Here is a 12,140-nt window from a genome sequence, read left to right as displayed (position 1 = left end):
TGCTGGTCATCTATGAACGTTTGAACATCTTGAACAATCTGGCCTTAAATGGCCATGTACTGTTATAATCTCCAACCTGGCACAGCCAAAAAAGGACTGGCCAACCCTCAGAGCCTTGTTCCTCTAGGTTTCTTCCTAGGTTCCTGCCTTTCTAATGAGTTTTTCCTAGCCACCGTGCTTCTACATCTGCATTGCTTGTTGTTTGAGGTTTTAGGCTTGGTTTCTGTATAGCACTTTGTGACATCTGCTGATGTAAAAAGGGCTTTATAAATAAATGTGATTGAGCCATCGACAAATTGTGAGTAGACAGATTACTTTTTTGTTGTTGAGCAAAGGTTGTGGCAACCACGGAAAGTGTTGGGAGGAAGCAATTGTGACATGAAGTGGTTTCTGTGATAAATACAGGCAGAGGGCGTATTACCCTGGTTGGCAGTTACCCCAATTTAGCCAGGTTGGCCTACAATACAGTATATTCACTGTGTTTATGAAAAACATTTTTAGACATAAAATTAATCTATAGGATGCTAACTAGTTAAATATCACATTTGGGACAAGGCTAATGACTAGCCCAATAGGTTGAACGCAGGGTTTGAGCCCTGAATGCTGATTGGCTGACAGCCGTGGTATATTAGACCGTATATTTTTACTCCTCTAATTACGTTGGTAGCCAGTTTATAATAGCAATAAGGCACCTAAGGGCTGGGTGTCCAGGCACTCCGCTTGTGCCTAAGAACAGCCCTTAGCCGTGGAATATTGGCCATATACCACACCCCCTCTGCCTTATTGCTTAAATACTTAACCCCATGCTTCAGCTTATTTATTTGTAGTTTATTTATGCTGCATCAGTTGGCCTACAGGTGATAATGCTTATTGCTAACGGCATACCTCTTAATATGGACCAAGCATAGGCTATATGCATGGTCCAATATGTACAAATAAATTTGAACAAATCATTTCACCAATGTGTTAATGCGCTCATTTCCGTAAGTGTAAATTATATTTTAGATGGTGTCAGCATAATTTTATTGTAATTTATTTTGGAGTAAAATATCCTTTTAAAAAGTCACCTGAGCTTCTCAAGTCCTTCTACATAAAAATATCTGAGGGGCACACCGGACCCCCCAAAACAAGAGGGGGAGGAACCCGCACTTCAACAGTTTATGATGGAAATCAGCATGTTCTGCGTTATTTGTATTATCAATTGATGTTAACTTGTCTTGCTAGCTTACAGCTGGAGCTATCTTACAAAGCTGAAAGCTACTGGTATCTTCTCGCATTGTAAAGTGTTCTAGCCTTTATGGACATTGTTTGGCAAATAGTATTAACATTTTCAACATTTCTACATGCAGTGTCGCATTATTCAAGTGTGTCAATTTCTGTGCGGCATGAGTTGGGAGCTAACATGATACAGCCCGGAATCCTAGTGCAGGCTAGCAATGAGTAAGTGGAGCTGGCACAGTGCGTGCCTCGCACTATACGGGGGACATTGGCTGTGCAGATAGAGTTGATCCGAGACACACATTTGACACAAGTACCGAAATACAAATTCCAGTACCAAACTGTTTTTCATGTTCTAGTATTGAAAAGGTACAGAAGTTTCAGTATACAGCGCAACACTAGTGTCTACATTATAGAATAGCAGATGCGGGAGTAATTTTCTAAAATGTCTGCTTGAAACATCCTGAGGCCTTTCAACTTTAGAATCTTGATACACTACCATGCAATTCTTAACCACTACTTGTAGGCCCAACTAGTATCTACTACTATAGTGTCCTTGTGAATTAGCCCTTGTGTGGCATGTCAAACCAAAGCATACCAGTGTAGGCAGAGGGTCCATTGAAGGGGGAAAAAGCAAGGGAGAGAAAGAGTTCTTACCCTCCCATGGTGGGTACCTCCAGGGCAGTGTGGGGAAGCTCACATTGTGGCTGCCCATGCTGCTCCGTGGACAGGTACAAGACTTCAGCGTCGATGCTATCCATCCAGTGCCTTTCACAATCACTACAGAAATACACCAAACAGCACAGGACAAACATGATACTCATGAGTCACAAGAAAAACAAACAGTGGATGGAAAGGACTTACAGTGACTGAGACAAAGAGTTTGACAGAGGAAAAAGTGTAACGTGCATGTGGAAGATATGAAAGAAATCAAAATGTACATGACAAAATTGGACACGTAAGAATGATTTTAAAACAAATGAATTACAGGCACTCCATGTAGGCTAGACTGTGCATAGACATTCTTTCTGTATGCAAACAAGGGCAGGCAACCTAGAGAACGTTACATAGAATGCACAGCTACTAGAGTAGAGTGATTTGACTTATTGCGTTAAAGACGATATGAAATGAGTGGACCTAAAAATACTGACATCTCCTTGGCCTACATTTAAAAAATGAATTGCTAGTCTGAGTTACTTTGTGCTTCTCTGAATTATTTGCACAACAAAGTCAAGGGATGAGAGAAGCTAGGTCAATGTGTTATCAATCTAAGAACAAGGCATTTGGTTAGATTACAACTACCCTGGGGTGTAAAGGTGAAAAACTGCTTTCTGACACGAAGTACACCGACATATACACTTATACAATTCGCTAGCTGTGTTGTTGAAAGGCTCCAAGATTCAGGACTGTTTACAAGGCAGATGTCCATAGCTACTCCATAATGCCAAAAAGTGTTTAAAGTAGGGATGCACGATATAAATTGGTAAGCATATCGGAATCGGCCGATATTAGCTAAAAATGACAACTTCGGCATCGGCCCGATGTCCAGTTTAACGCCGATGTGCAAAACCGATGTCAAATCTGACGTGCATACCTATATAAATGTAGGTAGATTAAGTAATGACGCCACAAAAAATATAGTGCTACACGTGCAACACAGCATTTCTAACCTAGCCCACAATGTCTGCTGTGTGGATCGAGCAGTCATTTGAAAGAGTAAGTACATTTCTGCGAGACAACTCAAAGGCGAAATTCATTAACACCAAGATAATGGAATTCATCGCCCTTGACAATCAACCGTTCTCGGTCGTGGATGATGTTGGCTTTCGCCGACCGGTCGAGCACAGGTACACACTACCAAGTAGGCGGCATTTTTCAGATGTTGGCCTATCGGAGTTACACAGTACTGTTGAAACTCACATCCATGAGCTACTTGCTATGGGGGTCACTGCTATTAGCTTCACAACTGACATTTGGACCAGCGATGTCAGCCCCATAAGCATCGAGTCTGACAGCACAGCGGGTCAATGAGGATTTCGTACTGAGGAAAGCCGTATTGCATGCTCAAGAATGTGCTGGTTCTCATACCGCTGCTGTTCTTTTGTGTTTCTTTCATTTGCGAATAATCGCACCAAATGTTGTCACCTTCTCACCAAGCTGCTTGGCGATGGTCTTGTAGCCCATTCCAGCCTTGTGTAGGTCTACAATCTTGTCCCTGACATCCTTGGAGAGCTCTTTGGTCTTGGCCATGGTGGAGAGTTTGGAATCTGATTGATTGCTTCTGTGGACAGGTGTCTTTTTTTTTACAGGTAACAAACTGCGGTTAGGAGCACTCCCTTTAAAAGTGTGCTCCTAATCTCAGCTCGTTAACTGTATAAAAGACACCTGGGAGCCAGAAATCTTTCTGATTGAGAGGGGGTCAAATACTTATTTCCCTCATTAAAATGCTAATCAATTTATAATATTTCTGACATTCGTTTTTCTGGATATTTCTGTTGTTATTCTGTCTCTCACTGTTCAAATAAACCTACCATTAAAATTATAGACTGATCCTTTCTTTGTCAGTGGGCAAACGTACAAAATCAGCAGGGGATCAAATACCTTTTTCCCCCACTGTATATACACACACAAGCCTGTTCTGAAAGACCCCAGAGTCTGCAACACCACTAAGCAAGGGGCACCACCAATCAAGCGGCACCATGAAGACCAAGGAGCTCTCCATAGAGGTCAGGGACAAAGTTGTGGAGAAGTACAGATCAGGGTTGGGTTATAAAACATATCAGAAACTTAGAAAATCCCACGGAGCACCATTAAATCCATTATTATAAAAATGGAAAGAATACGGCACCACAACAAACCTGCCAAGAGAGGGCCACCCACCAAAACTCACGGACCAGGCAAGGAGGGATTAATCAGAGAGGCAACAAAGAGACCAAAGATAACCCTGAAGGAGCTGCAAAGCTCCACAGCGGAGATTGGAGTATCTGTTCAGACCACTTCAAGCCATACACTCCACAAAGCTGGGCTTTAATGAAGAGTGGACAGAAAATAGCTATTGCTTAAAGAAAAAAAATAAGAAAACACATTTGGTGTTCGCCAAAAAGCATGTGGGAGACTCCCCAAACATATGGAAGAAGGTACTCTGGTTAGATGAGACTAAAATTGAGCTTTTAGGCCATCAAGGAAAACGCTATATCTGGCACAAACCCAACAACTCCCATCACCCCGAGAACATCATCATCACAGTGAAACATGGTGGTGTCAGCATCATGCTGCGGGTATGTTTTTCCATCGGCAGGGACTGGGAAACTGGTCAGAATTGAAGGAATGATGGATGGCGCTAAATACAGGGAAATTCTTGAGGAAAACCTGTTTCGGTCTTCCAGAGATTTGAGACTGGGACGGAGGTACACCTTATAGCAGGACAATGACCCTAAGCATACTGCTAAAGCAACACTTGAGTAGTTTAAGGGGAAACATTTAAAAGTCTTGGAATGGCCTAGTCAAAGCCCAGACCTCAATTCAATTGAGAATCTGTGGTATGACAAAGATTGCTCTACACCAGCGGAACCCATCCAACTTGAAGGAGCTGGAGCAGTTCTGCCTTGAAGAATGGGCAAAAATCCCAGTGGCTAGATGTTCCAAGCTTAGAGACATTTTTACATTTACATTTTAGTCATTTAGCAGACGCTCTTATCCAGAGCGACTTACAGTAATGAATGCATACATTTCATCCATTTCATGTCTTTTTTGTACTGGCCCCCCGTGGGAATCGAACCCACAACCCTGGCGTTGCACACACCATGCTCTACCAACTGAGCCACAGGGAAGGCGTACCCCAAGAAACTTGCATCTGTAATTGCTGCAAAAGGTGGCTCTACAAAGTATTGACTTTAGGGGGGTGAATAGTTATGCACGCGCAAGGTATTTTTTTCTAGTTTCTCATTTCTTGTTTGTTTCACAATAAAAATAATTTGCATCTTCAAAGTGGTAGGCATGTTGTGTAAATTAAATGATATGAATCCCCCCCCCAAAAAAATATATTTTAATTCCAAGTTGTAAGGCAACAAAATAGGAAAAATGCCAAGGGGGGGTGAATACTTTCGCAAGCCACTGTAGGTGTTTCAACTACTAGAATGCTTAAAATGCCACAAAATTTTTAAATATCAGTTCTCTGTCATTTTTTTTGGGGGGGGGGGTTCACATCATTTGATTTACACAACATGCCTACCACTTTGAAGATGCTAAATATTTTTTGTGAAAAAAACAAGACTTGCTCCGGTACTTTGGCGACTAGTATGTATGTATGTATGTATGTATGTATATATATATCTATATTTTTTTTTAAAAATTTTAAACCTCCCACTTTGGTCTTGATGTGTCAATGTGTTCATACATGTATAAACTACGAGCATAATTACTGTTATGCCATGAAATCCCTAGGTCGAAAGCAGCTGTTTTCTGGAAGCCGTGCAGTGCCATTTTCTCTACCTTTCCTCCCACGTGGGCCTGCCCCCTAGCAATTAGATATATGGCCAATGACCTTCAGCCCCTTGCCATTTGAGTGACAGCTAGCAAGATGCACACACAGTAGAGAGCGAGAGAGAGCAATGATGTGGTGCACATAGTCCGGGACTATTTTTGGGAACCGTTTTTGGCTTGTGGGCACTACTTTCAGAACTACTGACTAAAAAGTATACAAAAGTACCGAGATCGTCTCCCGAATGGCGCAGTGGTCTAAGGCAGTGCATCGCAGTGCTTGAGGTGTCGCTATAGACCCGGGTGTGATCCCAAGCTGTATCACAGCCGGCCGTGACCGGGAGACACGAGGCGGCACACAATTGGCCCAGCGTCGTCCGGGTTAGGGGAGGGTTTGGCCGGCCAGGATTTCCTTGTCCCATCGCACTCTAGTGACTACTTGTGGCGGGCTGGGCTTCTGCAAGCTGACCTTGGTTGCCAGCTTGACAGTGTTTCCTACGACACCGTTTTTTAAAATAAACACCAATAAGAAAGAGAAAGTCCTTGATACTACTCACCTATAAATTGTACAGATTGTCCATGACTCAAGTGAAAACGACGTTAGATAAGAGAAAATCACAGGCCTCTAATCTCAGACAAGCATGTGTTCACTTTGTTGTTGTCAAAACTGTTCCATCCCAGCAACACACATAATTGTTGAGAATGCCTTATCCTTTCACATGGCCAATTCATTTTCTGAACCAAGCAATGCACCAATCCTGGGCTATGAATTATTGATCTGTTCTCAGTATAGCCATGCAATGAGTCCTATCTAACTTTAATATCTCTGCTGTCTGGCTTGATTGTTGTTAATGTACAAAGCACAAGGCACAGAGGGTTTAAAGCAGATGGTCGGGGGGCCAGAACATAATTATCATTTGTACTCTGCAAATTGACGCAGGAAGCACAAACAGATATGCTATTTGACAAAAACAATAATTTCAAACCTTGAATACATTGGTACACAATCACGTCTATTTATGAGCGGAAATACTTGGGAATAGATTTCCTAAATTAAAATCATTTTGAGGTGAATTCCTAGTGACTTTACAGTCTTTAATTTCCAAAAACGATAATAACATTTTTAAATGTGGCCTGCGGGCCGCCAGTTCACGACCCCTGGTTTACAGGTACACGTTAGCAAGCATGGTATTTGTCCAATAGTGCTGAGCGATAAACTGAACTGATTTCAAAAAGCAGTTGATTATTTTTTTTAAATATCAAGGTTTTTAATTTCAGTTTCGCTGATTTTTGAGGAACATTAAATGCACCAAAACAATTAATAAAAGTCCCATGATGGTAGTGACTGCCCATTACTGCTTATCACTTAACCATCATTTATTCATATTACTTTAAAATATTTCAGTTGTGTATATACTATAGTGAACAAAAATATAAAGGCAACATGCAAGAATATCTATGATTTTACTGAGGTACAGTTCACATAAGGAAAATCAGTCAATTGAAATAAATGCATTAGGCCCTAATCTATGGATTTCACATGACTGGGCAGGGGTGCAGCAATGAGTGGGCCAGGGAGGGCATAGGCCCACCAACTTGGGAGACTTCTTCAAAACTTGAGACATCAGTGGCATTGTGTTGTGACAAAACTGCACATTTTAGAGTGGCCTTTTACTGTCCCCAGCACAAGGTGCACCTGTGTAATGATCAGGCTGTTTAGTCAGCTTCTTGATATGCCACACCTGTCAGGTGGATGGATTATCTTGGCAATGGAGAAATGCTCGTTAACAAGGAAGTAAACAAATTTGTGCACAAATTGAGGATGAATCTTTTTATGAGTATGGATAATTTATGGGATCTTTTATTTCAGCTCATGAAACATGAGACCAATACTTTACATGTTGGGTTTATATTTTTGTTCAGCATAAATGTGTTCTATTTGAGGTCTTTATTATTTCATTCCAAGTCATAATCTTATCTCTATAGAGCTAAGGCTTATACTGTCTGACAAAATCCCTATTTTAGTAGTATTAAAACATAAATAAGGCATTTTTTTAAACCTTTATTTAACTAGGCAACTCAAATTCTTATTTACAATGACGGCTTAGGAACAGTCGGTTAACTGCCTTGTTCAGGGGCAGAACAACAGATTTTTACCTTGTCAGCTCGGGGATTTGATCTTGCAAACTTCCGGTTACTTGCCCAACGCTCTAACCACTAGGCTATCTGCCGCCCCGGCATACTTATATGACTGCTGAATACCAACTATCAATCACGTAGATCGGTACTGGTATCCCCTGTATATAGCCTCGTTATTGTTATTTTATCGTTTGTCATTTTTTTATTATTCTACTTTACTTAGTAAATATTTTCTTAACTCTTATTTTTCTTAAAAATGCATTGTTGGTTAAGGTCTACACCTGTTGTATTCAGCACGTGACAAATAACATTTTATTTGTTTTTTGCACTTTCAGGTAGAGATACCTCGCGAAGCAACTGCCCTTTTTTTCCCCCCTCACTATTGTCCAGATAAAAATAGGTAAGAATCAGGATAGATATTTTCATGAGGTGAATTGGTTTTGATCTGTAAACAGGATCGTTGCGTTGTTGGTTTTACACTGGTGATCAACTTTTTGGATCACTAGTGTAAAACCATACCCACCAAGACACTAAAATGGGAAAGGCCGGTGGCTAGAGGCAGTTCAGAAAGAAATGCATTTAGTTCTGTTAAATCCTCATTTGTCTTGTAGCTCTCCACCTGCTAAATACTTACATTGAAAGAAGACACAAAAAAAGACAGATATTTACTACTAATGGCAGACCGCTCCCTCCTTGGCTGCAATGGCAGCAACCAGACGGAAACGGCTATTATGGAGGGTAATATATTTCTCTTTGCCATCAAAAAAATGTAATCTTCTGCTCTACTGGGAGCAGTATAGCTGGATACCAAAGAGACAGAGGTGGGGATACTAGGGGACGGGTCCAGAAAATTCAGACGAGCGAACAAGGAACCTGGGAGTTGCCATGAATAGACACTACTAATAAAACAGTTGCTAAGGAGGTTGGCAGTCTTGCAGGGTTACAACTAGGGTTGCAAAGGGTCAACATTCTTCTGGAAATGTTCCATGGGAAGTTAAGCCCAGGAATTATGCTTAAATTCATTTAAAAAAAAGGTGGCTTATAACAGTGAACCTTTGTTGTGGGATACACAAGGCAATTCCAGGTCTAGTGGCATATCCCCAATTCAATGGAATTGCAACCCTCTGCATACACAGTGCATTCTTCCATGACATGTGCAGTGCACTCTTCCATCACACGTACAGCTGATTCTCAAGATCTTGAACACTAATGAGATGCTATTGAGCCCACACTACTACACTGTCTGAGCCAAGGACTACATGTTTTCTGGTAAGTTTTGATTACAATACTGAGTGGGGTGAAAATATTTTATATGACATACATGATTTTTTGTTTTGTTAACTGGAAAAAATGCGAGTTAGTTTTTGCTACCATGAGTGTTTTAGCTTGCTTGAGCCTGCTAACTGAGTGCACATTTTTTTCTAATCTTTACAGGAAAATGCCACGGGCACTATCTGATGTGTGGAGACATTTCACTGCAGCTAACGTAGAAGGAAAAGCTGTGTACATTTGCAAATACTGTGCCAAATCATATGTGAAGAATGCAACAAAGATGAAGAATCATCTGGCCAAGTGCAAAAAGTTCCCTCAGTGCTCACAACAAGGAACCTCTGACAAAAGTCCCTCTACTTCTATTTGAGGTGAAAATGATGAACCAGACACCTTATCGAAAGCAACAGCTCATGGTCCTCCTGGAACCAGAAGTTTTTTTGCCTCAATGGAGGAATGTAGTGGGAGAAATGCTGATGAATATCTTGCTCGAACTGTGTATGCAACTGGTTCACCTCTGATTCTCACAGGCAATGTCTATCGGAAGAGATTTCTGAATGTTCTATGCCCAGCATACACCCCTCCAACCAGACATGCTTTATCTACTCATTTGCTGGATGCAGAGTTCAACAGAGTTCAAGTGAAGGTCAAGTAAATTAGAGAAAGCAGACTGTATTGCAATCATCTCTGATGGGTGGTTGAATGTTCGTGGGCAAGGAATAATTAACTACATCTCCACCCCTCAACCAATACTCTACAAGAGCACAGACACACCGGTCTCTACATTGCAGATGAACTGAAGGCCGTCATCAATGACCTTGGACCACAGAAGGTATTTGCACTGGTGACAGACAATGCTGCGAACATGAAGGCTGCTTGGTCTAAGGTGGAGGAGTCCTACCCTCACATCACACCCATTGGCTGTACTGCTCATGCATTGAATCTGCTCCTCAAGGACATCATGGCACTGAAAGCAATGGATATACTCCACAAGAGAGCCAAGGAAACAGTTAGGTTTGTGAAGGGTCATCAAGTTAAAGCAGCAATCTCTCACCAAGCAAAGTGAGAAGAAGAAGAGCAAAGAAGAGCACCACATTGAAGCTGCCCAGCAACGTTGGGGTGGTGTGTTGCTCCAAGCAGAGGAAACTGTAGTTCTAAAATACATCAAAAAGCGTGAAGACTTCTGCCTGAAGCCCATACAAGCCACAGCGTACATGTTGGATTCCAAGTATGCTGGCAAGAGCATCCTGCCTGGTACAGAGATCAACAAGGCCTATGGTGTCATCACTAATGTGTCTCGTCACCTTGGCCTGGATGAGGGCAAGGTTCTTGGCAGTCTGGCGAAGTACACTTCCAAGCAAGGGCTTTGGGATGGAGATGCAATATGGCAGTCGTGCCAACATATCTCCTCAGCCACCTGGTGGAAGGGACTTTATGGATCTGAGGCGCTTTCCTCTGTTGCCTCCATCATCCTCCAAATCCCACCAACATCAGCCGCCTCAGAGCGCAACTGGTCCTTGTTTGGGAACACACACCAAAGCACGCAACAGGCTGACCAATACAAGGGTTGAAAAATTGGTGGCCATCCGGGCAAATTTGAGGATTTTTGAGCCTGACAACAAGCCATCCTCAACAGGGTTGGAAAGTGACAGTGAAGATGAGGCCTCACAGTCTGATGTTCAAGAGGTGGACATTGAGGAGGTCCAGGGAGAAGACATGAAAGACAGAGAAAGACAACCAAAGCTTTAGTTTCTAGACTATCATTTTACAGATGCACATTGAAAACATTTTTGGGATTTGTGATGGATCATTGGGGATCGTTCAATATTCCCTTTTGTTGTTCAGTGAAATCATCCCATGTGAAAAGACAACTAATTTAATTAAAGTTAAATTAGTAACTACATTTTTTTTTAAATTATTATTCCTATTGGAAGGATTGAATCATTTGCAATTATGTCTACTTATAAGGTAAAAGGTTTATGTTTGTCTCCATATGAAACTGTAAATAAACAAAAAAAGAAACGTCCTCACTGTCAACTGTGTTTATTTTCAGCAAACTTAACATGTAAATATTTGTATTAACACAAGATTCAACAACTGAGACAAACTGAACAAGTTCCACAGACATGTGACTAACAAAAATGGAATAATGTGTCCCTGAACAAAGGGGGGGGGGGGGGGTCACAATCAAAAGTAACAGTCAGTATCTGGTGTGGCCACCAGTTGCATTAAGTACTGCAGTGCATCTCCTCCTCATGGACTGCACCAGATTTGCCAGTTCTAGCTCTGAGATGTTACCCCACTCTTCCACCAAGGCACCTGCAAGTTCCCGGACATTTCTGGGGGGAATGGCCCGATCCCTCATCCTCCGATCCAACAGGTCCCAGACGTGCTCAATGGGATTGAGACCGGGCTCGTCGCTGGCCATGGCAGAACACTGACATTCCTGTCTTGCAGGAAATCACGCACAGAACGAGCAGAATGGCTGGTGGCATTGTCATGCTGGAGGGTCATGTCAGGATGAGCCTGCAGGAAAGGTACCACATGAGGGAGGAGGATGTCTTCCCTGTAACGGACAGCATTGAGATTGCCTGCAATGACAAGCTCGGTCCGATGATGCTGTGACACACCGCCGCAGACCATGACAGACCATCCACCTTCAAATCAATCCCGCTCCAAAGTACAGACCTCGGTGTAACGCTCATTCCTTCGACGATAAACGCGAATCCGACCATCACCCCTGGTGAGACAAAACCGCAACTCGTCAGTGAAGAGTACTTTTTGCCAGTCCTGTCTGGTCCAGTGACGGTGGGTTTGTGCCCATAGGCGACGTTGTTGCCGGTGATGTCTGGTGAGGACCTGCCTTACAACAGGCCTACAAGCCCTCAGTCCAGCCCTCTCAGCCTATTGCAGACAGTCTGAGCACTGATGGAGGGATTGTGAGTTCCTGGTGTAACTCGGGCAGTTGTTGTTGCCATCCTGTACCTATCCCGCAGGTGTGATGTTCGGATGTGATGTTCGTTGTTTTTCCTTTC

General features: G+C 42.4%; 1 protein-coding gene across 26 annotated transcripts in view; it reads right to left on the bottom strand.

The window, feature by feature from the left end:
- Positions 1 to 12,140, bottom strand: part of LOC115167537 (CUGBP Elav-like family member 1) — a 55,667-nt gene that overhangs the window by 32,489 nt on the left and 11,038 nt on the right. For 24 of the 26 annotated variants that reach the window (XM_029722034.1, XM_029722032.1, XM_029722033.1 and 21 more), the window contains exon 3: positions 1,876 to 1,998. The exons of the other annotated variants lie outside the window; for them this stretch is intronic. In XM_029722034.1, coding sequence (XP_029577894.1) covers positions 1,876 to 1,979 — 104 coding nt within the window. In that variant the 5' untranslated portion in view covers positions 1,980 to 1,998. The remainder of the gene's footprint in view (positions 1 to 1,875; positions 1,999 to 12,140) is intronic. 26 annotated transcript variants of the gene reach the window in all.

The sequence above is a fragment of the Salmo trutta genome, chromosome 29 (assembly GCF_901001165.1).
Source record: "Salmo trutta chromosome 29, fSalTru1.1, whole genome shotgun sequence".
In the NCBI taxonomy this organism is placed as follows: Eukaryota; Metazoa; Chordata; class Actinopteri; order Salmoniformes; family Salmonidae; genus Salmo; species Salmo trutta.
The sequence above is the reverse complement of the archived record's forward strand: the minus strand, read 5'-3'. Positions and strand labels throughout refer to the sequence as shown.